This window comes from Amblyomma mixtum, chromosome 4 (genome assembly GCF_055824585.1).
Source record: "Amblyomma mixtum isolate Tamu chromosome 4, ASM5582458v1, whole genome shotgun sequence".
Lineage (NCBI taxonomy): Eukaryota > Metazoa > Arthropoda > Arachnida > Ixodida > Ixodidae > Amblyomma > Amblyomma mixtum.
The window spans coordinates 148,877,723-148,903,910 of NC_143015.1; the positions used below are offsets into that span (position 1 = coordinate 148,877,723).

The 26,188-nt window shown below is 48.5% G+C and overlaps 2 protein-coding genes across 2 annotated transcripts in view; one reads left to right on the forward strand and one right to left on the reverse strand.

The window, feature by feature from the left end:
• Positions 1-704, reverse strand: part of LOC149348716 (uncharacterized) — a 30,260-nt gene extending 29,556 nt beyond the window's left edge. The window contains exon 1 of the mRNA XM_089541833.1: positions 689-704. Coding sequence (XP_089397959.1) covers positions 689-704 — 16 coding nt within the window. The remainder of the gene's footprint in view (positions 1-688) is intronic.
• A 172-nt stretch (positions 705-876) lies between these two features.
• Positions 877-26,188, forward strand: part of LOC149348717 (uncharacterized) — a 29,051-nt gene continuing 3,739 nt past the window's right edge. Inside the window, exons 1-10 of the mRNA XM_089541834.1 lie at positions 877-883; positions 2,200-2,229; positions 3,643-3,669; positions 6,384-6,414; positions 11,414-11,613; positions 15,915-16,140; positions 18,861-19,038; positions 20,480-20,610; positions 23,104-23,266; positions 24,767-25,006. Coding sequence (XP_089397960.1) covers positions 877-883; positions 2,200-2,229; positions 3,643-3,669; positions 6,384-6,414; positions 11,414-11,613; positions 15,915-16,140; positions 18,861-19,038; positions 20,480-20,610; positions 23,104-23,266; positions 24,767-25,006 — 1,233 coding nt within the window. The remainder of the gene's footprint in view (positions 884-2,199; positions 2,230-3,642; positions 3,670-6,383; positions 6,415-11,413; positions 11,614-15,914; positions 16,141-18,860; positions 19,039-20,479; positions 20,611-23,103; positions 23,267-24,766; positions 25,007-26,188) is intronic.

Sequence of the window (26,188 nt, forward strand, 5' to 3'; positions counted from 1 at the left end):
GTGGTCGAAATTCCCGGAGCCCTTCACTGCGGCGTCCCTCGTACCCTGAGTTGCTTTGAGACGTTAAACCCCCATAAGCAAACAAACTTTCACTAGAGGCTTTTTCTCAAGTCCTTTAGCGCGTATCTGTCCCTGTTACCACAGAGCAGGGCAGAGGGTTCGTAAATTTTTTATTTACAAAGCTTGAGTTCATGATTTCTATTCCCATCGGATATTCCAGAACATTCATCAGCTGCAAGGTTACCTACTGAATGCGCAATCTCCGAAATGCAAGACCAGATACTGCACGGGCCGTGTTTTGTAAATGCGTCTTAAAGGGATAAAACATGACCTCGGGCTTACAAGGCCGGCAAAAGCCTCTACTGGGGCGGCCGCTTGTCACCGCCTCAATTTTGTAACAGCCGCTACCACAGTCACAGCGACAAACTTTGTCATAGGCTTAGGTGACGCTGTCCGCATATTAGATATACAAAAACGTCTTACAGTCTGTATCTAAAGTCATTCAATGTGGCGCACACTCTTCTGAGTTCACAGGTAATGCGTTTTACTCGAAAGTGGCAGCAACAAAAGCCATTTATAGTATAAACAAACGGCGCCTCTTCTTCCACAGAGAAGGAGATTACAAAAAGAAAGAGACGACAACGACAAGTTCTGAAGAGGAGGAAGAAGAAGAAGATTCATCACGCACCACGTGCATTGGGCATCGCTTCCTACCGAGCGTTAGGCCTACGTTCACGTTCGTCCTAAGCTGCGGCGCCATCATCGACGTCGGCCAACGCCCCGTCTCATCCAGATTCAGCTGTTCACGGCCTTGTCCACGGCCACCACTCCTGCTGCTACGCCTTCCTCCGGCCTTAAACGTGCAAGGAAGCAGCCATGACTGGTAAGCGTTGGCATAAGCCCGCTGCACGAAACAGTCATGATCACAAGAGTCCGACAGAAGTGCGGGTCTAGCTAGGCGTCGGCAGGTCGTAGTGTTTTCCGGGGCTTTTTGCGGAACCACAAAATTATTTCGAAAAAAATAGATTTTCGGCTGTGAGGGCCATAAGGTGACCCAGTGCAGCTACGAGGCATATAGATATAATTTCCGCAAAAACTTATGATGTTCTTAAGACCCCGCACCAGAGATGTCCACAGTCCTCGAGAAATAAAATCACGTTTCCCAAGTGTACAAACTGGTGGAACCACTCTTGCGCTGGCATAGAAGCACCTTAGGCGTCGATCTAGCAAGGTTACCGCATCTGAACGATTGCCGGTTCTCATGGACTTTACCTCGGCCAGTTAAGTCCGCCGCGAACCGCAGTGACGCTCAGTGTTGAACTTGGCTAAGCTGCGTTCAGCCTTCCGTTTCACAGGCCCGAAGGTGCCAGCACAAGCAGGGACCCTATTTTGTACCGTCGCACTTCGTTTCCATTTCATTTGGTGGTGCCGTCAATCTTGGCAAAGACATCCGCATGTGCGGGAGCAAACTACCAATCACACACTAGCTGCTCTGGTATCGGCGCCTCTTCTAGCCATCCTACAGTCCGGCTCAATCACAAGCACTACATTGAGCCAATTGGCAGAGCAACCGCTTCCGAGCTTCTCTGCTAAGATAGGATTGTCGCCGGTAAATGTTAAAAAGGTCTTGTGCGCTCTCTTATTCATGGGCACCAGTCCGTGAGTGCCTCAAGGCTGAGGCGCACGTTTACGCCAGCAAGTGGAATCATGAGAGTATTTCTGCCAGGACCAGCGAAACGTTCTCTCGCACAGCCTACGCACTGTGAGCAGCGATGCTAGGCGGCCGACCGAAAGTTATGGAAAGCAAATGGATTCAGAACTTTCTACCCTGGGCTGCTATCCTTAACGATAATTTTATTTCCCTGCCATCAATGAGCGCGGTTTCAGTCGAGAAGGTGACGAATCACGTCGACTCTCTAGCAATCCGTCATAGCGTAACAAACTACGACTACTAATGGCAGAAGCGCGAACGGATGGTACGAAATACCTGCTCTAGTGAGGCCTAGGAGGCTCTGAGACATTGTCCTCTCATCTGTGCACGAGGTGCGGGAGGCGACACCCTATGGCTGTCTTCTTGTTTTGTTTTTTTTTGCGTAAGACAGCCATGAACATGAGAGCTTTTTCTTTGTGTCTGATGGCAGTTTCTGCGCGGACGCCACGTCACATTTTTCCATTCTGCGTCTGCATCTCTTGTTCCAGACTTTGGCACAGGTGGCACAGACATCGGAAGTAAGTATATGCTGCGCTCCCGCCACGCTTAGATTTCCCTTCGCAGCTGTCGATAAAACTGCTCTGGTTTGGCTTCCTACAAGACAAGAGCCCAAATTTACTCTTTGTGACCATCGTAAAACATGGTCTCCCGGTTCACACTGCCAATGTATCGCTGTTGGGCACCGCTCCTCGTAACTTGCTCATCGCGTCTGTACCTACGAACACTTACTCAGCGCTGCTGAAAATAGAACACGTGAGACAGACGGAAGAGACCCCACACATAGTACTCTTTACTCGGACCTATGTGTTGCTCCTTAATGCGCTGAGAAAACGTTCGAAAGCTCCAACCGCCAACTGTACCTACTCCTGCCCCAGGACTTCATTGATATGTACAGAGGGAAAAACACATGTCTAGAACGACCGAATTGTGCGTTCCGCAGATCCCAAAGCCGCCGCGACCAGGAAAGCAAGAAATTAGGATTAAATCCTATGTGTTTACTGCACATGCTTACATCCAGACCATTTTTAACCAAATGCTGTATCTAGATATCGCGTGTTCAGACCGAAACACGCCCAGAACGTGTTCCAGACAAGCGTTTTTCCCTCTGTACTGTTCATTAGCACACAATAGCGCAGTACTTCTATTACAAGTGCAATAGCTGCCTACGAATTAGTATGGCCAATCAAAAAGTTTTCTCCGCTGAATACATGTAGGTACGGTGCAGTGGAGAGGGAACTCAGGAGGTGAGGGCTGACCGTACCGAAGTCATCCTATTTGGATACCTAGTAACATGGCTGCTTGTAGGTTATCTATGAAGCGCTGAATCACTTTCTTTCACGGAATGTGTTTGAGCCTATATACACCCAAACAAGATTCATAACTGCATCTTCTACTCCAGCTCTTCCAGCTCTTCTTACGAGTGTAGACTCTGGTTGGACCCACACATACAGTGTGCTGCTGTAGGTCATTTCCGGGGCCTGAATCGCCGGACGATATGACCATCGGCCTTACCAATCCCTCATCTAACAGCGCCTACTAACCCGGAGCACCTAGTGCGTTGCCCACAGACTGAAATGAGAATCCTTGCCGCCAAAAATTTCTCCTTGCTGCTGCCCGTATTCTTTACAATCTGCTTTCATCCTTGGTTATGTCACTAGTTTCTTGGTAAATCAGTCTTCGTATGTCATTAGGTGTCATGTCAATGAGTATCATCAACTGTTATCTGTTTTGCAGGTGTTCAGTCTAGGATGTCTTCACATTTCTGTCTTAAAAAAAGCTGTTGCCTCAGCCTTATACCCCAAAACTCGCACACAACTCGACACACTTGTCTTAGCGTCGTGTGTTCCAAGTCCTCCTGATATTCTAGCATCCACAGTTTTTGGTGATAGATCTAGGCCAGTGTTGAATGCAATGCCATTTTCGTGTTTCAGTGGATACATATGAGCAAGCCGCCGCAGGTAAGCTTCTACAGCCATTCTTATGCTTACAGCGTACCACCGAGACTCACTTTAACAAAGCTGGACAGGGACAACTTTTTGGTGAACGGAACATAATACCGCCCCTCTTCTGGGATAAAAGCATGGAGGAAAAAATACTAAGGAGGGAGCGTGACGTCACGCGGCCAGCGTTCGCAAGCCGAGTTGTTTTGAAGTCGTTTTCTCCCGCAGTTTTTCGCTCTCCGAGGCAGTCCTTTATTTTTTGGTTCTGGTATGTTTTAGTGCGCGCGTATGCGCGACCCGCGGCGCGGGCGTCTACAGCAAGGAAGTTGATCTACAGTTAGTCTGCCGCGCTAATCGGCGCATGCACGCGCGCAGCGGGGCTAGACTTTACCGCACGCTATCACGTGGTGCGATCACGGGGGGACACACGATCTTTTTTTTGCTATATCTTTACTTGTTTAGACTAGGCTTCAAGGTTGTCGCCGGACGCTCCCTCCTTAGTTTTTTTCCTCCATGGATAAAAGCATCCTAATGCCTTCCTGATTTGGCACTTTTGCAACCTCGTGTGGAACTTTCCATAGTTCGTTGCCATTCGTGCGCTGCACATGAGCTGTAAAGGTTATCGCCTTGACGATAGTACCAGGGGTAGAGGCCATTGCCTGCACATGCCAAATCCAAGAAATCGCCTGTGGGGCGAGCTATAGCTGAGGGTTGAGCACAATTTTCGTTACCTGCACGTTCTCATAGGTAGAATGAGCCGGCACAAAGCGTACGCTTTTGAGGCCTGCGCGGCCGGGCTCAAACACATATGACTGGTTCTTTGTGATCCACTTAGCCATAACGAGGCCATCGCTACAAACTGAATGTCACTGTGCTCTCATTTCTTTTCATGCTGGCTTCTCCGACAATACATGAAGACTCCGAAGCGTGTAAGTACTCGTGAGAAACCGTGCTCAAATTTTCCTCGGGCTTTTTCTTTTTTAAGCATGAAATGCTTTTAGCTCCCGTTGTCGGCAGTGTGGTGACGTCACGCCGAGACCGAGAGCCATCATCCGGGCACTGAAATCCACTCATCCGGGCACTGAAATCCACTCATCCGGGCACTGAATTCCAGTCATCCGGGCTCTGAAACGAGAACATCCGGGCACCGTACGAGACTTAACGAGATTTAACGAGACTCTCTAAGCCCTCCTACGCGACCGGCATGCAAGCGCCGGTTGGTCTCCAAAGGAGTCACAAAAAATAACTGCTGCCAGTGCCTTCTCAATGTTTATCAAGATATCAGTCGATCTGTGCGTTTCATAATGCACGGAATTATAATTTCCGATTTCTAATAACGCGTGCAAAAAGCACATAAATTCCACGATACATTTCGTTGTCATACGTAATCTCTTAGGTGTTTCGCGCATCGAAGCAAAGCCGCGCAGGCGCACAGGGGCCCGGGGGAGAAGCGCTGCGTTCAAAGGGCAAGGCATCGCGCCGAACGGGTGGTGGCGTTCCTCCCTTCCTTTACGGTGCGGTTCGGGTGTCCACCGAGATGGCAGAGAATAATTGCGCCATTTCCTTTCCTCAAAAAACCTTGCGTTCAAATGGCAAGGCATCGCGCTGAACGGGTGGTGGCGTTCCTCCCTTCCTGTACGGTGCGGTTCGGGTGTCCACCGAGATGACATTAGGCCCGTAAGAGAGAGAAAAACTTTTATTTAAAAAGAAGAAGGTTGCTCGAGCAACTTGGGTGGCACCCCTAGTCCAAGGCGCCACTGGCTTTAGCTGACTGACAGACTTGCTGAACCAACTAACATTTCATGCTTACTCTACTCTCGGTTACGGGAGAGGCAGAGATTTTTTTTGTAACCAGGGAAACGCACTCTGCATGCCCAGTCTTGAAAAAGAAAATTAGCCTCCAAAATTCTCCCAAAGCTAGATGCCCGACATCAAAGGCGATCAAGCCTGGTGTCCCGTCAGTCTAGTAACCTGAACAGATGGCTTCATTTTATGAAGCGATGCTCGGGGGCTATCTGAATCTGATGCATGATGGCTGAACACTCTCTAAAGATGTGTAAAGTGCAATAACGCACTGAACATGTCGGGGTTATGGTGTTTGCCTGTTTCCAAGTGCGAATTTTCAACGCAAGTTTTCTCTTTTATAGCGAAGGGGCCTTTTTGTGCCGAAGCAGCACGCGATTCGAGTACGTTTCTAGAGCGTGGCCACGGGGCTCTTAATTTCGAGGAGGTTGTCCTGTTACGGGAACAGTCGTAGATACGAGCTCCTAAGGCGGTCCTGGCACCCTAAATATATTGAAAAGTGAAGATACTCAAACCTTCTTGCCCTACAAAGATCCTAGAATAAACATTCTAGGTCGAAATAAGGGCGGAGGAAACTTTTATTCAATGAAAATATTTAAGTTGAGCGCTGTGGATGGAATGCTTAGTTCACGAACTCATTATTGCTGCCACGTGCTGAACCCTATGGAAAAGTTGCCGGTCCGAACCTCATCTGTAGAGCTCACTCTCCCACTGCTGTGTAGGGTGAAGAATTGGTTTAGCTCTGGGTTATGCTGGCAGGCTCATGTTAAGTACTAGAGGGTAGACGACTCCTCACACTAACCGCAGCGTTTGGCGGGGGGGGGGGGGGGGGGGGGCGTATTTGTGACAAATATGGTATGTGGTCGTGTTGTATGAGAGTAGACTTCCGTCTGTAGCTGTCCCCGTACACTGTCTTGTGCTTTGGTCAGGTATTTATCTCATGGTGGGCATGTTCTGGAGGTAAGTCAGTAATGCTTTGCACATCTGTGAAGAAAGACGCAGAAGTCGAGAGAAGTAGAAAAAGCAGATGCTAACGTCGGTTCATGTCTGGAAGAGAAATCAGAATCGTCCGTGCGTCTCTTCCATTGCGAGGGAGAGAGTCTATGCTAATAAAGTCGGCGAGTTGTTAATAGCTTGCTAAATTTATATTTACCGGCGAAATTTCATATGTATACTATACAGAATAAAGCGGGACAGCCGCCAGTCCGCATTATTCTTGCAAATATCTTGTTCGTGTAGTTTCTGCGTCTACATATTCGGTAGTAAATGTGAACTGAGAATCTATGCAGACACAGAGTCGCCCTAGATAGGGCCTGTAGTCTGACATCCTACGGTAGTCAAGCATAGGGATGTGTTTCTATTATTTCTCGTCACAAGCGAAGTGCGAACAAGCGTGATCGTAAATGCTGCACGCAATTTTAGTAAGAATGAAAATACACACATGAGATACAGTACCAGCAACCACTACCAGTATGCCTAGCGTTCCTTTTTGATGTCATGAGGCCCCATTGAACAGCTCATCGCACCGTCCAAGCTCAAATTCTTTGCAAGACGAGAGCCTTCATCCTCACTGCTTGTCACCTTCTCTATTTCGGGGTGCCAGGAGGGTTCCACGATAGAGTTCAAAGACACCAAATGTGGTTTTAAGACTCGCCAGGGCTGTATGTACACGTCATACTTCCGAATTTCAATCCTGCAGCGAGCACTCTACAAGAATTTTTTGCGAGCTCTTCGAAGGCCATAGCGCATTATGTTGATTCCAGTCCGCATGTGTACGTGTCCACTGCAAAACTAAACGAATTTTCTTTTTCACCGCTTAAGCCTAACTGGTCATTTCCTCCTTTCCTTGAACAGCGATGAAGGAGTAAGTAGTCCGACACACTGACAATGTGCAGATCCCAAAAGTGTTTAATAAAATAGGCTGCCCTAAATAACAATATCTAGCGTGGAGAGAGAGAGAGAGAGAGAAAACTTTATTTACAAAAAAATTCGGGGCACGACCCCACTGCACTCAAGTGTTTATGTTCCTGAGGTCCATAACACTGGCAGCACGGCCGGTGGCGATGGTCTGCACGGCCGGGTCCTCCGAATGCAGCAGGGTCTCCCAGTCCTCCCAGGTCTTGAGGTTCTCTAGGTCCCGCGGGGGAGGGTCCGCCGGGCATAGGGAAAGGATGTGGAGGGAAGACGCGAAGGGTTCTGGGCATAGGGCGCAAGCAGGAGTGGGGAAGGAGGGATGATAGTGGGTTAGGGTAAGGGGCGAGGGGAGAGTATGTGTTTGTAATCTGCGCCAGAGTGTTGCGTGTCTGTTATCTAGGGAGGGGTGGGGCGGGGGGTAGAGCTGGCGAGAGGCTCTGTATGCCTGGGTCAGCTCACTGAATGAGTGCATGCGATCCTTCGTGAATCCCCGATCCGAGGCCACCTGAGCCCGGTTTAAAGAACCTCGGGCTAAAAGGTTGGCGGCCTCGTTTCCGGGATTCCCGGAGTGCGCAGGCACCCATATCAGCTCCACTTGGCGGGGCGGGGGTGCATCGGGCGAGTCCAGTATGCCAAAAGCAGGGACATGAACTCGGCCTCGAGCAAAATTTAGAATCGCAGTTTTAGAGTCAGTTAAAATATACCGGGCTTCCGTGCGGGTTATAGCAAGTGCAATGGCGGCTTCCTCTGCAGCCTCTGGGGACGTATCTGGAGGGAGAGGTAGTGTGAAGAGGGTGGATGAAGAGGAGTCCACCGCAGCTGCTGTCGCTTCATCACCCGTGCAGGCAGCGTCCACCCATACGGCGTCCGGCTGGGGGCCGTACGCTCGATGGAGTGCCTTCGCACGGGCTCTGCGGCGCTGCTCATGGTGGGACGGGTGCATATTCCTCGGGAGCGGCCTGGTGAGAAGCTCTCAGTGAAGGGATCGTGGGATGGCGAGAAGGGTTGGGTCGTTGGCCGGTATTTTGATTCCCAGGGAGTCCAGGATATACCGACCTGTGGAAGTTTTTGTGAGCCTGATGTATTGGGCCTGTCGGTGGGCCTCCACCAGTTCCCCGATCGTGTTGTGGAGGCCCAGCCCTAGTAATCTGTCTGTGGGTGTGTTGAGGGGAAGATGAAGTGCTACCTTGAATGCCTTGCGAATCAAAGCATCCAAAGCGTTTATGTCATGTTTGGATAGTTGTAAGTATGGGGTAGTGTACAGTACACGGCTGAGGACAAAGGCATGAATGAGGCGACATAGGTCGCGCTCCTTCATGCCTATATGATGTCCCGAAACCCTGCGGATGAGGTGCGATATCGCGCCTGAAACCTGCTTGAGTTTCTTGAGGGTAGTGGTGTTTTTGCCATCGTTCTGGATGTGCAAGCCCAATACACGGAGGGTGCCAACCTCAGGTACCGGGTAACCATTCAATTCAATGGCAATGGGGGAGCGGGGACAGCGGTGGTTCTTAGGCCGGATGAGGAGCAGTTCGGACTTCTCTGGGGAGCAAGACAGTCCGATGGTCCGTGCGTAATTTTGGGTGAGGGTGGCTGCTTCCTGTAAGGTGTTCTCTATGTCGCCGTCACTGCCGTGGGTGGTCCACAGAGTGATATCGTCGGCATAAAGAGTGTGCTTGAGGTGGGGAATAGTTGCCAATTTCCGGGCGAGGGGTATGAGGGTTATGTTAAAGAGAAAGGGGGAAAGGACGGACCCTTGAGGGGTGCCGATACTCTGAAGTGTGTAGGAGGTGGAAGACAGAGGCCCGAAGTGTATCTCAGCCGTGCGGTCAGTCAGGAATGCTTGAATGTAGGCATACGTGCGCACACCCACATTCAATGGGGATAGAGCAGTCATGATCGCCTGATGTTCAATGCGATCAAAAGCTTTGGAGAGATCCAAAGCTAAGACTGCCTTGGTGTGACCTGGAAGAAGCGGGTCAAAAAGGTCGTGTGTGAGTTGCAGCATGGCATCCTGTGCGGATAGATGAGGGCGGAATCCCACCATGCTATGCGGGTAGAGATTGTTGTCCGCCATGTGACTTGTGAGTCTCGCTAACACAACATGCTCGAGGAGCTTCTCGAGGCATGAGGTTAGCGAAATCGGGCGAAGGTTTTGAATGGTGAGTGGTTTGTTGGGTTTAGGTATGAATATTACCTTCGCGTGGCGCCAGGACTGCGGGAGGTTACCCTCCCTCCAGCACTGGTTGAAGTATTTCGTAATGTGGGTGATCGATTGGTCATCCAGATTACGTAGCATGGAGTTTGTGATTTGGTCTGCACCAGGTGCGGAGTTGGCGCGGAAAGTCAGGAGGGCCGCTCTGACTTCCGTCTCCGTGATGTCGGTGTGGAGTGTTGGATTTGCTTGTCCTGTGTAGTGCGGTAGAGGTATGGGGCCGCCTGGAGATGTGTGGATGTTTCAGTAGATTCCGAAGTGGTGGAAAAAACGCCGGGGTTGCCCGTGAAGGAGGCCGGTGTAGTACAAAAGTATGTGTATTCGTTGTTACTTCTCAGGCATGAAGAAGTGAAGCAGAGAACGGGGGTGCTCCTTTGCGGCTCCTTCACCTTCCTCGTGGTGGCTTTCCTGGCAACGTTTTTCATTTACTACAAAGGTGAGTGACGATCATGCGTCGCGCACTTCTCTGCTGTCGCATGTCGCCGAGGTATATTCACAACCGTTGAGCTGCGCCGTTGAGAGTAAACGATTCTTGCCCGTGTTAATCTCCTGTATGAAGCCGGCAATGGTATCCGATAGGGTGGAAATTTGGGCAAGTCGGTATTGATCCATAACGTAAGAGTAGCGCAAAACCAGGACGACGGACATCCTAAAATGCAATAAGCAGGCTGAAACCCATGACTAGGCAGTAGTCTACCTGTAAGCCACCTGAAATTTTTTTTTTATGCAAGGCATTTCATAAACGTCATAGGGAACATAGCGCCTGTGTTGTTGGTGTGTGTTCTCTCCCCTTGTGTCCGTCGTCCTGGTTTTGCGCTACTCTTACGTTAAGGTATCCGATAGTACCGTTACAGCACTGCTGTTTTGTTTTGGTAAGCACTTAGAATGACAGTTCTTACCATTTCCTGATGTCTCGTGTACCCTGATAAAATACAATACTATCCATGTTAGATTTCAGGAGAACAGAGAGGAAAATACACTATAAAGCTATATGAGTATATTGCACCCGTTACAAGAAATCGACAAAGAGAATATAATCCTCTGTTCGACTCCTAAAATTCGATGACTGCTGCCGCTACGATACGTACTACGTGCTCATGTATTCTCGGAATGTTTTCTGCTTGTATTATAAATACGGTTTATAATATCGATGCATCGTTCGGAACCACTATAAACCCTGACCGCTCATTAGAATGCACTTTTACATGCCAAGCAGAAAGGCAGCTTTTCAATGCTTAGGATTTCAGGGTTGCCTAATGACTAACTTAGATTCGAGAATACCCATATTTTATTACCGTAGCTCAGTAGCCATGGTTCTAAAAAAAATCCGTGACAAGCATAACGTTTGTTACCTTTCCCACTAGTCCCGGCAAGTAGTCGCTTTGGCGGTCAGTGAATAATCCAACAGCATTACACCACAAAATGATGTGGGCTATGACTAAGCGAGTGCCATCGACAGACAGCGGCGCATAGAAACGCGAAAAGGGTTCCGCGTCTAGTCTTGGCGCACATAGTCTCCACTTTACGCTTTTTGCGTACCGTTGTTTCAATTCATTGAGTACTCGCTCACTACTGCAGGTACAGTCTTTGTCAAAAGTAACCAGGCTACGTGGTTTGCTTTTAGCTCGTGCTGTAGAACCCTTACAGCTTCCCTGAAGCTGAAATGGGGGTTAAAGGTAAGGACTGAGGGTCTTCTTACCTTCCAACACCTTTCGATCTTTAGGCAAGCTACAAGGGCTCCACTATACAAGCTAGAAGCAAACCATGCGGCCTGGTCACTTTCGACAAAGACGGTACGTAGCATTTGTATTGTGAGCGTGCCCCTGATAGGGTGCCGTGCGCGTTGCTGACGCTCCCTCATTTGCGCACAGCCACCGAGGAACCGGTGCAACCTGCTGAATCGACGAAGTCTCTGTACGTGGTTGTGCCCGGCGACGGACCCTTGCCGCCCGCAGCGACGGATCAACCTCCCGAGCCGACAGAGCCCACCACTACTGCACCGGCCTCTACCGGTTCTACGACTACGACGAGTGAGCCTATAGTTAAGACAGACACGAGCAGGCACATAGATAACCTTTAGAAAAATACAAGTCGGAGGTGATAGCTTGCACCTTCGAGAAATGAATCATTCTGACGTACCTGCCTACCAAACAATTAGGCATGGAGGCTGTCATGTCGCCCTCATGCATCAACTCTTCTTTAGGAATTTCTGAGCTGCACTAATTATTAAATTCGGAATTCCACTGGCGTATGAGTTTGTCCCACTGAGGAGTGAATATATATTATGATCGAAATTAAGGTTTGCAGTTTTCTGGAAATTAGGCACTCAGAGAGATGTGAAATTGACCTCAAGGCGCTGAGAGGTACGTGAAGTAAGTCGAGCTCTGTTTATAGGTTAGGCGGAAAGAGGTACACAAAGTTAGGGGAAATGTCATCTTGAGGCACCTATTATTCTAAAATATATTGAATAACGTTTTAGCCACTGTGACTAGCGCCGCTTCTCGAGACTTATCCACTTCGTCAAATTCTAGAGAACGTTGGTCCGAGATTTTCTGCCCCAGTGTTTCCACTGATCAGGCGTTTGTTCCATTTCGGTAGGAGACGCCGCAGTGGCTCAATGGTTGTGCCACTCGGCTGCCGACCCGAAAGATGTGGGTTCAGTCCCCGCCGCGGCGATTGCATTTCAATGGAGGCGAAATGCTAGAGGCACATGTACTGTGCGCTGTCAGTGCCCGTTAAAGAAACCCAGGTGGTCGAAATTATCTGGAACCTTCAACTACAGCGTCGCTCATAGCCTGAGTCACTTTGGGAAGTTGAATGCCGTAAACCAAACCATTTGAATACCTGAAAGTGAAAGGGAAACAGTTATCAGCTTCACCGGTCACTCCACACCGTTGGCAGACGAAACACCGTGCAATGCCAGGAGCAGTTCCGGGTCAATGATCACTTTGTTTCATACGCAATTACGCAATCGAGCTGAAAAATTATAAACTATTTTCTCTGAGTGTTCGAAAGACAGAAGGATTCCACCAAATGTAATTTTACAGGAATAGACTCCCCTTAATTTACTATACAAACAAACCCACTCACTGCAGTCAAAAAGAAGTTTGCTAACGATGACAATTTGTGAAAACTGTGGACACAGTGAGAGGACAATTGTCATCTCACTGTGTGCACAGCTTCCACATACTTTTCAACGCCTAATTTTTAAAAAAATCTGGAAAGCTGACGAGCCATCACGGTACTCGCAAGAATAATTGCACATAGATACAATAAGAAAAACTCACTACTACATGCCGCGTTGAAATTTGGCCAGTATAATTTCTTACTTCTCAGCAGCCCGATCTGATAAGTCGCACAAATGCTGTCACAGCGGCTATAAAGCTACAGCTTAGACCCGCTTGGCCGTATAAAATTGTTGTCGCGAAACAAGGTCGCCGTGCATTATCTCTGCAGTACAACATCACGCTGACAAGGATCGTGTGATAGCAACAACATGGAACAAGTGTTATTTCGCTGTAGAGTCAGTATGCTAACTCTTGCTGCCAACCTCTTAATCGTTGCACAGTCAGGCCTTTAGTTTTACAATGACAGCTATGGCGAGATCAGCGTAGTGACCATGTTGTCATCGCCGCGGTCGTCAGCGCGCACCACACCTCACCAACAACGAGGTTGTGTCCGAAAATCGTGAAGTGGTGAGAAATGCACCCAGCACTTCACCACCACTAATGTGGTATCCCCACCCTTCTTTCGCGTTGCATCGTGCCATTCTTTGGAATCTCTCACCACGCCGACATCTGCAAAGTAAACGCCCTGGGAACTTTTCCCTACACACAGGTTCTGTACAAAATTTTGCAACTGGTGTGATCAAACAGACCTGTGCGCGCTGAGGAGGCCTGTGCGTTGCTTTTATAGACCAGATTTTTTTACCCTCGCACGCAGGCTGCGGGCGCGCTCCTACTCTCGACACCAGTCGCCATCTGTCGGCGCGCGCGGCCCGAGGGACTGCGGGTCGCGCCGGCGCCGCGCGTAGAACGCATGTTTACGTGTTCGTTTCGGTCGTTGTTGTGCTCCATCAGCTAACGTATGAGGGTGTGTGCTGTGCGTCACTACTCACATTTTCCCTCTTCCAGACAGTACTGCCGTTATCTTGTGCGCAGTTACTCGTTAACGTGACATTCGAGGGTAGTCGACCAGGTAGTGCATGGACTGGAAACCGGCACTTCTAAGCAGATTTCTGCGCTGTCATGTCGTTTGTTGTCGCCTTTTACGTGCGATATCTTCTATGATACTTTTATGCATCAAATTGTAGATCTATTGATTTGACTCAGTGGAGTAGTAACTGGATAGGCGAGCTGCAGACTGAAGGTTGTCCCGACGGAGCGCGTGTTTTCGATCACCAGTACGTGTTCGGCATCCTTGCGCTGAGCTTGCTCTTGTTCCCATTAAACACATTTCATGCACAGGATTGTAAGCACGACCGCTACCGATTTCAGCTGCTTTTTCCGCACGCATGTCAGAGGGATCTGTGGGGTAAAGGTTTATCTATAGTATCTTTCTGCTGTTGGTATACCTACACTAGTTTGGTTTGGTTTATTAATGTTTTACATCCCAAAGGACTCAGGCTATGAGGGACGCCGTAGTGGAGGGCTCCGGAAATTTCGACCACCTGGGGTTCTTTAACGTGCACTGACATCGCACAGTACACGGGCCTCTAGAATTTCGCCTCCATCGAAATTCGGCCGCCGTGGCCGGGATCGAACCCGCGTCTTTTGGGCCAGAGCCGAGAGCCGTAACCACTGAGCCACCGCAGCGGTGCGGTATCTACCTTATTCACAGGAAAATACTATGCGCGATTTCATTACATTTTCCACACTTAGCCAAACGGCTACGCAACGCTCTCACACGCGGCGAGAGCTCCGGAATAAAATAACGCGACTTCGGACGTCAGAATTAGTGAAAGCTGGATTAGCTGCTCATATCTATTCAAGCTTTGATAAATTAAGCGAAAGTACGTTTTCATGCACCAGGTTGCATAAACCACGACAAAATTTGTTTTCTGTTGGCGCTGCGACTCAGTTGAGCTCACAGCGGTAATTTGTTGATAAACTGGCGCGGCGACAAGAAAGCCCTGTTTGTGGAGGGGTGGGCTTTATGGCCGGCCGGCAGGAAGGAATAAGAGTGCATGGGAATTGGAACTGCATGCTAGCCGCACACCTAATGCTTGATATTGAACAAAAAGTTTCTTTGCGGTGGAGCACTAAGACGGAATTCGATATAAGCACGAGCGCGTTCTAAGCGCCGGCACAATTAATCTGAATGTCAAACTAAATATCATTAAAACGCGTCAATGTTATCGCTTTGATAACGTAAATACTTCCTGCAACACAGCCACGCAGCGGAAGTATGCTCGACAATGTTTTTTTAGCGCCCGAAGCGCGGCTATATGCAGGCGCGGCCGCGGAACTGCCGCAGCCCCGCAGTCCCCAAAGAAACGCCCGCACCGCGGCGCGCCAGTCGGTGCAAAATGGTCGCGCCCAGGAGAGGCTCAAAATTCTGGTCTATAGCGAAAGCTACATTGGCCACGAACTTGCGATTTCGCTGTGGCGATGCTCCGAGGAGGCACAGAGACCGACCTTGAGCCGTTGCCTAGCAACCGCCGCAGCTGGCGGACGCGGCGAGCTCGCCGCGCCATCTGGCATGACGTCACATGGCGCGCCTCGCCGCGGAGCCGCCGCCGCCGTTTGGTATGACGTCACACCGCTCGCCTCGTCGTTGCGCTCGCTTTCGCTATGTACACCCTGGCACAGCCAAGCTAAGCCACAGCCATTTTTTATTGCGAAAGCAATACTACGCCAGGTGTCGCCTCTTCGTGGTACCGCAACCCACCCTTCATGGTCGGAGGTCGGTCATGTGACTACTGACGTCATACCAGAGCGAGAGATGGGGCACCAAGTCGGCTCTTCAGCGCGCCGCAGCTAGAACTTCGCGGCCGGTCGACCACCTGCGAACGACGGCAAGCGATTGGTGTCATACAAGTTTCAAGGGCTTGCAGGCCTTGCTGCGGTGATGGATGTGTGTTGCAGCGTGTGGTATGGCGTCATCCACAGACATTCAGGCGCTATCGGGTGTAGAAAAAAGTAGCGCCTGCTCGCCGGTTCTTTGGTATAGCATGGAAGACTTTGGACGCGAGTCAAGATTCTTGTGTTGTGTTACCGTTTAACCTGATGGAGGCTATGGATATCGAAGATGCTACAAGTTACACCACTTGCTTTCGCAACTACCTAAGCTTAACCAAAGCTAAGCCCCAGCAATTTTTTGTTCCGCGCAGAGCGGCCGTACCAGTACACGCCATTCCTGTGCACGGTGACCGAGGACGCGAAGCCCTCGTTCCGCTACCCGCCGGACGGATTGTGCGAGCTGATATACTTCCAGATGACTTACCACTACTTGCGCCACCACTTCAAGGATCCCCTCACCGAGCCCGTCCGCCGGTTCACCGAGCACGCTAAGCAGCACACCAACAGGACGCGCTTCGGCATCGGCATTTCGCTGCTGTGCGTATGATTTTTTTTTTCATGTAAAATGCTGTTTTAGTTAGTTTCCTGCAAAGCTTTTGAACCAAAATTTTTCGAAAAGTGTCCGCGCTTTCAGCAGTCCTGCCCAAGAATTCTGGGCAAAAGTATTTTTGACCGGAAAACAGTTTAAGATCGCAACTTTTTCACATAAGGTAAGATTTCAGTATAACAATCAACATATCCACCAACCGCCCGATGGCAGTCGAATTTTTTTGCTACTAGCGTTTCTGCTTTCGTCAAAGTATTTCACATTGGTTTCGTCTATCAATCCTAGCTACTCGATGCGATCGATTCAAAGACGTTGAAAGACAGATTTTGCTACGCATCAGAAGAATGGACCATTACCTTCAATATTTCCTTAAGAGTATCTTATGGCAGTAAGAGAGCTGTGACGTCACTCACTCCTGGCGCATGCGCAGCTTGTCTCATCCACGCTCACGCAGAACTGCTCATCCACGACCAGTGTAGCTCCCGCCACAAAATTTATAACTGCACGTGTTGATGTTGTAGCACCTTTAAAAGCCACCGCGAACGACACAGACACAGCGAAGAAGAGGGGGCAAGCTTTGCTCTTTGCTTCAGTAATAACACTGCCTTGCTTATCAACTCTTATCACTATGCACCGATGTGATTCGCAAGTCGCTAATCCCACATGAATGACTTTGGCGGGCTGATGTTTAGGACAATATGGCGATATGGCGAAGAGATGCACAACCTCGCTTTCCCGTCTCCTGTCATCTGCGCATTACGTCGCTCGGTTTTATAGGAGCGAGAGCGTATAGAGCGCTGAATTGAGGCGCGCTTTCTTCTTCCTCCGCTCCTTTTGCCCTCCTCCTTGTCCTCTTTGTACTCTAGTTCGCAGCTCTGCCCATTTAAAGAGCGAAGGGGTGAGGGGTTAGCCGGGAAAGTAGTGTAAATTTGATTCATAAAAACAATTTCTACTAAGGAACGTATCTTACTAGTTTGGCTATAACCTACGCAGTGGAAATGAAGAAAATGAATCGTTTTGCCGCTAATGTGGCGCTCGAGGTGTCTGCGGCAGTGTTCAGAAAACGTGGTTTCCAAGCGCGCAGCGCAGTCTCGAGCAAGTATATCTGTATTGGTTTCCTCCATTTCTGGCCTGCTCAGGCGTTTTCTTGAAGCTGTACCACAAACGCATTCAAAAACGCAACCAGGAACGGCTTGATGCATTGTTAAACAGCCAGCCAATTTTTCCACAAGAACTTCGCTTTATTACAGCCCACGCCACTCAGCTTTACTGTTCAGCTGGTTGGTGAACTTTTATTGTTCAGCTTAAAGCTAACACAAAGCGCTTTCCGAGCAGGAACATAGTCGCTACCCAGTTCCGAAACGGAATAAGAGACAAACACTGGAAGCAATTGCTCCTTAGCAGCATTGTATCACAGAAATAAGTGTTTCATTTGAGGCAGCAGCCTTTATTTGAGAAAAAAAAAACAGGCCTTGAAGCAAAATTAAAGCTGCCGTAATCATTTAGGCTGTAGTTGTAGATTAGGATTTTTATCCAAGGTGCACAATTAGGAACACTATCTTGCATGTACTGCATAGACAAATTTTACTTCGAAAGCGCTTTCTGGACGGAAAGTTATCATACTCAGGTGGTAGGTTTTTGTGGCGAAAAAGTAATTGTTTCAATAGCTTTGACAGAACGAAAACCAAAGTAGTACATAAGTGCTGTAATTTTCAGAAAATTGTTCACAAAACAACAATTCTTTACCCTTTCCCTGTACGTGGCGCTTTAATGAGATCACATGTGCCAAAAAGGAAACAAATTTCAAGTTTTTTTAAGATGACATCTTTCCTCACTACCTCCTACCAATAACAATTTTTTCATTCAAGGTACAAATCTGAAATTTTAGTTGTGTTCGAGTGGCATAAGGATAGATCATTTCTGACCTGAAATTTTGATTGTTTAATCATTCTTCCTAAAGGCCTGCAGCCCTCCTTCAACGCATTCTGCACAAACCTAAGTGGGCATGGAAAGGACCGCACGTTTTCGACTGAGTCATCGGTCGAACTCCTGCAGAGTTTGAACGAAGAATCAGTTAATTGGCTACAGAAGTGGATGATAACTCCTGTATACCACTACCTTTACACTGAGGGCTTCATCAGCCCGTCATTTTTTGGGGGGTAGGTGTGGTGATTAATTGATCATTTTGTGATCGACGAAATAATTTATATGCCGAGCAAGTTATTAATGGTTTACCGAATAGGCTGAAGAATCGAATATTCCATAAATCAAGAGAATTTTTGATTGATCAATCAGTTTATGGCGTGGTCAGGGGAATCAATAATAACTGAACATTTAAACAGTTTATAGATTATGTTTCTGCTCTTGTCTAAAAAATGAAGATTTTATCAGATACGGCTGCCGCTGTGAATAATTTAGCTACTAACTCTGATTAACTGCCCGTAGCCACACATGCAACTTCTTCGTCTTGGTTGGGGGATACAAGTAAAAAGCTGCTTTCTTTTTAGTTGTTTGCGTTTGTCATACACGGTGTCGCCTACCCGTCAGTCTTCCTGATAACTGTACCTGACTGTTTTTCACTAGGAAACCACATGTGAAAACCCTGCACTGAATTCTTTTCTGATCCCACCCCTTAGCTGATGCCCTACGAGGGCCTTCAGGGAAAAAAAAAAAACCTACTGAATTATTCTTTTATCTCCGCTGTGTGCAGCAACATAACCGAAACGCAAGCCGAGTTTGACAACCAAGGAGACATCGGGAAGCGTGTTCGTCAGCGGCTGGACTACTTCGCCGATCACAAGAGCAACAGCTACGCCATAGTGGATATGGAATGCATGGCTTACTGCCTAGATCAACGCTACGTTATAAACGTCTTCAATCTTTTCAATGTAAGTCACTTCCCTCCTCAAGTTGTCTCGAAGACCTCAATGTGCACACGGCGCATCTGTTAAGGGCAACGCCTGCAGCCTTTTCTCGCATGAGCTCTGTTGAATGTCACAAACTAAAAGGGCCACAAGCTAAGCATCGACAAGGTGGCTCCAACTGCATTCAAAGACGTCATCGCTGATTATGCTAATAGCACCGATAACAGCTGATAATGGCACCACCAGATTTACTGCGACAGCATCCCGCCGGAAATCTGAAGTGGAGCCTCCAGACAAAGCGAGGAACTTCCAACTTCACGCTCCAGAGACGCCACCCACAAGCCACCTCCTTATTGCGCCCCTTAGCTGGAGGACTGCCCGCTCCCCCCCGCCACTCTGAGTCCACCGCTCCACTCGAACCCCCTACCTTCACCCACCCCCCACCTGCCATGTACCTAACTCTACCCCCCCCCCCCCCCCCCCCCCCCCCCCCCCATGAGCACCACCAACCCACCCACGTCCACTTTCCGCAAAGCTTACGCCGAGGAAAAGCCTACGCAGCGAAAAGCGACAGTGAAATCGAATTCCAAGACGGAGCGGGATAGCCAGTTGCCCTTCAGGAGCCCCACCCGCCATGCATCTAATCATCTCGCGCCCCCTAGTTTAGAGGCTGCTCACCTAACCACAACCATCCTCCCCCCACTTCCGCCCATTTTCATTCTTCAGACAAATTCTATGGCGTGTGTAAAGTCTCGCCTAAAGGTGAAAGCATTCAATACATTTAAAACGTCAAACTAATCATCGAAGGTAAATCGGCTCTCTCCCCGTTGGCGTTGCATAACCCTCCTCGAAGCGCCGCTCCTCCTCCTCCGTCGTATTTTCCCGTTTTGGATTGTTTGCTGGACGTTTCTATTGCACTGATCTGTGCACCTTGTTTGAATTATTCGTATCGGCGACTTCGGTTTTCTTGTAATGTTTGCACTCCTTACTTTGCACCAGAGGGAAATAAACTTGTGTGCAGTTGACCTACTGCTTTCCACAGCTCTAGAAGGAATGCATCCAGCTCTCGAAAAGTAGAGAGAATAGTGATGCTGCATCTAGTTTGTTTCATTCCCACTGCATTTGTTCAAAGCATAAATTGATTTCTTGCCTTTTCCCTTTAATGCCAAATACAACACTCATCCGGCAATTCCTGTACGTGGCAACGTTTTCGCGGTATCGGTGTAAGTTCAGTGCGGCAAAACCGAAGTCGCCGCTACGAATAATTTTAACAAGTCGCACAGATCACTGCAATAGAAACATCCAGTAAACAAACGAAAATGGGAAAATACGACTAGCCTCTATAATACGACGAACACACTCTTAGAGCGGAGGAGAAGGGGCGGTGCTGCGAGGAGGGTTATGCAACGCCAGCGAGGAAAGAGCCGGTAAATCCAGCTGCTTGCGCCTGTTTCCTTCCGCGCAGGCATTTACCGGATACCACAAGATGAAGGGGCATCGGCTGGGAATCAACATGATGGCCATCATGGCTTCCAACAGCGTCATCTCCGCTGGACACGATCGAGACGCATCTTACAAAATCTACAATTTATTTAGGTAAGCCTTTATTCGTTTCTACAACACTACAGCACTCGGGTCTGCTACCTCAGAGGTCTCGCCATACAGCCCTGTCGCGGGCTCGTCATGATCTTTAGATTAAGCAAATGTAAGCCACGCGACAGGAGCAAAGAGTCAGGCGCACACTAACAGCGATAACCGTAACTCGCTTAATCCTCAGCGGGCACCACTGATAAGATCTCTGGTACTTGCGCTATTCTACATTATTCCGATCTCACTGTCCCCCATGCTATAGCGTCATGTGAGAAGGTTATGTCATCCAATAACCACCAGTGCGTCATGTTACCAATTTAATAGGCCATTGCTAACCTAATCCCTCGGACGTGATTTTGAAATCCTTGCACATGCATGCCTACCTTAAAGGAGTAGGAAGCGAAACATTTGGTTGCCTGATTTTTTCTTTGTAGTGATACATAATACATTAGTATACACCGATCATCTCATATGACTCAAGTACGCGCAGTATATATTTTTTCAAGCTGCTTCTTTCATTGAATTTCGGTTTCATCAGCTCAAGGACGGCTTTGACATCGTGGTCACTTTCGCGTCTAAGAAGGGGCGAAAAAGGTGCAATATTACCGCTGCTGTGTCATTTAATTCACTCCATCTCTTACGCCTGTCTGCCGCGATGACCACAATGACATTTTCACTGCGCCTTGACGAGTTCCGGTGGAAGTGACGTCACGCCGTTTTCGTGGCTTTATCGATATCTATGTCATTTCGACGCAATTTTGCCATTTTTGCCGATAATTAATTAACTAATTACTCTACAGTCATCAAACGTGGCTTCTAGGTTTATTTTTTCCTCCTCAATCTGAAGCAACCATTCGTTTTCGCCTATCCTTCTTGGTTTCCGTGTTAACAGGCTGCCAAAGGTGTGACACCCTCTGCTAACGGACGACAGTGTGAGCCACTAAAGGCTTTCGGCTTAATAGTTAATAGCGGAGTAATCACTCATTACCATCCGCCAAGGCGATCATACGGCTACAAAGCAAAACTATACAGCTTCCACATGAATTTAGTAGTCAAAGAAAAATCCGAAAAGTTTACAAATTTCTTCCAACTTGGGGGATTCCCCAGAACATCAGGAGAAGAAAAATAATAGTTGTATTTGGGCACGCTTAAAGTGATGTGAACTGAAGTTTGACGTCATAGCCACCATTTTGTGGTTGGAACAATAAACAGAAGCATAAAAGCAAGCCTGAAAAACGCGAATGTGAATTATTCGCCACAGGAAGAGGAATTCAGCGTGGTAATTTGTTACTGACGCATTCCGCATTCGCACAAACAAAAGGCATAAATTAAATATTTGTACTTATTTAAAGGTACACTGATAAAAAACGCCCTCTACCAGAAGGTTAGCAAGCTTAGACAAAGAAGCTATTTTCCCTCAAAACGGAGCTTCTGTTCGCTTCAACGAATTAAAAACTGAATTAAATGTGGTGCTGGCGGTGACCAGATGTTAGATTTCGGTACGTGGGCATGTGAGGCTAGGCTGTACTTCGATTCGGAATGGCGATCAGGGAGTCGTCCTCACTGACGTAACAAGCTTGAGTCGAGGGGCGGAAAACAATTAGACGTTTTTAACCCTGTTTTCCTAACAATAAACGTGTCTTTAGCTGTCCAACAAAGCTGCAAGGAAATAGTTTTTTTGGGGGAGACGAAAAATTTGCTGGAGTTGTGCTCACTCTCTCAACAGCTCACGCAGCAATTCTGAGCTTAAGTACGTCAAATCCCGTTCAACCTTTTTGTTGCGAAAGCAACACTCTGACAGCCAGACCTCGGGTCGCCGCCGTCGCGCCGTATAGCCGTAGCTACACTGACCTTGTTTGAATTGGTCGAAGTGGTCGTGACGTCACAGTGCGCGAATTTCAAACGAGGCCAATTGTATTTTGGCGAGTAACCATGCAACCAATTAAAGGGATCGTATAGTGATGCTCCGAGTAAGTGGGACTGAGTTTAGTTAATTGCTTAATTAACCAATTAGCCTAATTAACCTTCCTAGTCACACCAGATATATAAATAAATCCGAGTAGAACATTGGTCGAGTTGCGGAATCGAACAGGGTCTCCGGAGTGCGAGACGAGCACGCTAACCACTCCGCCATGCTAGCTCGATGGTATGGAATGAACAAAGGTGCGTCTAGTGAATATGGCGTCTTCGTTCACTCCCATCTTCCTCCCTTCCCGTTACGGTGAGGCTCAGGTGTCCACCGAGATATGCGAGAGAGATAATTTCCTTTCCTCAAAAAGCAACTTATCGACGAGCAAGGCGTAGAGCCGAACGGGCGATGGCGTTCTGCGGACTCCCTGGCAGCGTTGCAGTACGCTGTACGTTCCAACTCTTACAGGCGAACCTCAACGTCTTAACCACACATCACTGACACAAGCAGCAACCCCGCGCTCAAGGCTTTCGCCTCACAGCACTTTAGCTCAACAAAGTGCGCCCTGAATTTTTTCTTTCTCTTCACAGGGAGACCAACATTCCGGGCCCTCATAACGTGCATCGATTCGTATACCTCACTCACGTTCCGTACAGCGAGATCTTGGAGGGCCGAGACTGCGTCATCCAGACGCCACAGGTCCTCTTTCGACTCAACACCACCTACCATTACCATCGTGAGCCGACAAGCATTGTGAGTACTGACTCTCTTCCGAGAGAACCTCAGTGCGCCTTATTGCACACGACCACAGTGCATGTGCAAGTCATGCGCGCTTCGCCTAATATGCCCTCTCCGGAACTCTGAACAAACTGCCAATTAGGGCCGCGCGCGTCAAGTTTCCGTTGGGGACCGGTGCAAGCACAAACATGATAATTGCCATTGTTGCTCTTCCCGAGTAAGACTTCGCTATTAGCCATTAGCTCACAGTCCGGTGGGTGAATTGGGAGGACCCCACAAGGTCACGTGACCCAGGTGGCCCACCTGCGTGGCTTCTCCAGGGGTTGCTGCCTGTGCGATCCTATTTATCGCCCACAACGCCGACTCCGAATGTTGTGCGTAACGAGGCCTTTAATGCTATCGGATTAAAAGGGGGGTTTTTGCGAAGGAAAGTCGGAGTTCAACCGCGCGATGAGAAAAGTGATCACGAAGGGAGTTAGAGGAAGAAGACAGAGATGTGATTATGGAGGGATCCTGAATAGCTTCCACCACCTAGGGTCCTCCAACGGGCACTGATATTGCACGGTGCATGGGTATCTTTTGCATTTCAACTATATTTCGACTTTGCGAAAGTAAAATGAAAATTGCTTCTGCAGAAGGAAAGGTACAGTAACTGTACCACTCTAGATAGATCTGCCACAGCTGAATAGCTTCATCTTCACAGCACCATATCGTCCGCTTCCGCTCAGTTTATCCCGTTAAGGAGCGCACCACAGCCGATGCGTAATTTTAGTTATGTATTATCCTGCACTAAATACTCATGTTCTTCCTGGGCCTGGTGATCTGATGGGCCTTTGGCCCACACATTGTCCAGGCCGAACTAGTCAGCTGTGTAGAGTTCACTGGCCAAGCTCTTCTTGCGTCATTAAAAAAAAAATGAAATCATCAAGTCTCCAAAAAAACGAACATTTCCAAATGCAGTGGAGTGGCGGGACACTAGACGACGTCAACCGGAGTTTGAAAAACTTTCGTCTTGACGCTGGGGGACATTTGCTATATTTGATGACACAAAGAGATAGTGGGGAAAAATAGAAGCTGCTGTGTATCCGCAGATTGCCGCATTCTAAAAGCTACGATGCCGCTTGCATTGAAAATGCAGGTTTTGTAAGGTTGAACGCACCCAAAATCTGATATAGGTCTCGCCATCCCCTAGCTTTGCAAGTAAACTGCACGAATCGGCGTTTTTTTTTTTGGCGCTTTCTCGGTGGCTAGACTACGTCACCATTACCTGCAAGACGGCTATCACAATGATTTTTCAGTCCTAACGCCTGAAGTTCAAATAGCGTGGTACGAAAACTTTTACACACAATATTCTCGCTTATGCATGTGTGTTTGGCTACGGGAGGAAGATCAACTTGCCCAGAAAGACGCATGTTATCTGTTTTTACCAAGTACGAAAAGTGGATCAAGTCTTCTTCCACATTCCTCTAAAGCTCGCGACTGGTTCCTTGACCACTTCTTCCGCATTCTTTCCAGCTTACTGCCTACTTGTATAACCGCATCATCGAGTACATCCCTTACATGGACCGCTACCACAGGACCCTCAGCGTCACACTGAGGCTGGTCAACAAGATGCCCTGGGACAAGGACAACAACGTGGCTGCCATCGGCAACTTCGGCTGGAACAAGCGATGCGACGCCCACGGAGACATCACGGATCGCAACCACCGGCGGCCCAACTTGACCGCCTGGGTCCCGTGGACCACATATTCCGAGGCAAGGGAACCGTCTTAAACCTTGTTAATATCTCGTTTTGAAGGCATGTGAGAGGTCAGTCCTTGGACATAGGCCAGCTGTCTAAAGTATTGTTTTACTTTAATTTGCGTTTTGTTTTTATATATTTGTATTTTTCTTCTTTCTTAATCACACGCGTACTTATCAGCACGCAGTCGTAAGGCAACAACGCATATATTAGGTTCTCCTTTGTTCGCCAGGACGCGGAGCAGGTTTGTGGCCTATGGATTGCGCGGTCGCCTCGATATCCGAATGTCCTGGGTTAAGTTCCGCGCACCTTCGGAAGCAATTTAATTTTTCTTAGCCATGGTGACGTCATCTGGAATATTTGCGATCGCTGCTGCTGGTAAAAAGCAACGCTGGGTTTCATTGCCTATTAGCCATAGAATGCCTTCGAATTAAGTGCGCAGAAGAGGTTATTAAAGTTCCAAGGCACACTGCAGTGGGACTTCGCGCAGCGCACAGTTAATTAGAGGCCTGTGGATAAGGCTTTCCTCTTATATGGACAGGAGGGGATAAGTGAAATCATAAGTGAAGTGAAAGCCGGAGAGTTTTCTGACCATCCCTGGATAACCTTACCTGAGGGTCACTGTGAGATATCTTCAGCAGTGGCGGTACAGTCTGACGTCGAGGGACAGTGCATGTCGCAAAAAAAGGTCCCTGTCCTCCTCCAGCCTTTGTTCCACTGCCAGAGCGCGCACTCGTACAGCCAAAATTTTCAAAGCGGCCACTTTGATCTTAGCCTACTTAGGTAGAGTGGTTTGTCAGCGACATATTCAAGAACGTCGAACAAAATGCACCTAGGTAGCTGGCGCCTTGGCTCCTCTTTCAAAGGTACTTTTTTTGCGAAGTATAAGTGACTACCACCAGAGGAAAACTTAATAGGTGCTGCTCGGATTACATGAAAGCGCTCATTTTCAAATTGATCCTAATTTCGTGTGTGTGAGTGAGAGAGAGAGAGATTGAGTGAGTGAGTGAGTGAGTGAGTGAGTGAGTGAGTGAGTGAGTGAGTGAGTGAGTGAGTGAGTGAGTGAGTGAGTGAGTGAGTGAGTGAGTGAGTGAGTGAGTGAGTGAGTGAGTGAGTGAGTGAGTGAGTGAGTGAGTGAGTGAGTGAGTGTGCGCGCGTGCGCGTGTGCGCGTGTGCGCGTGCGTGCGCGCGTGCGT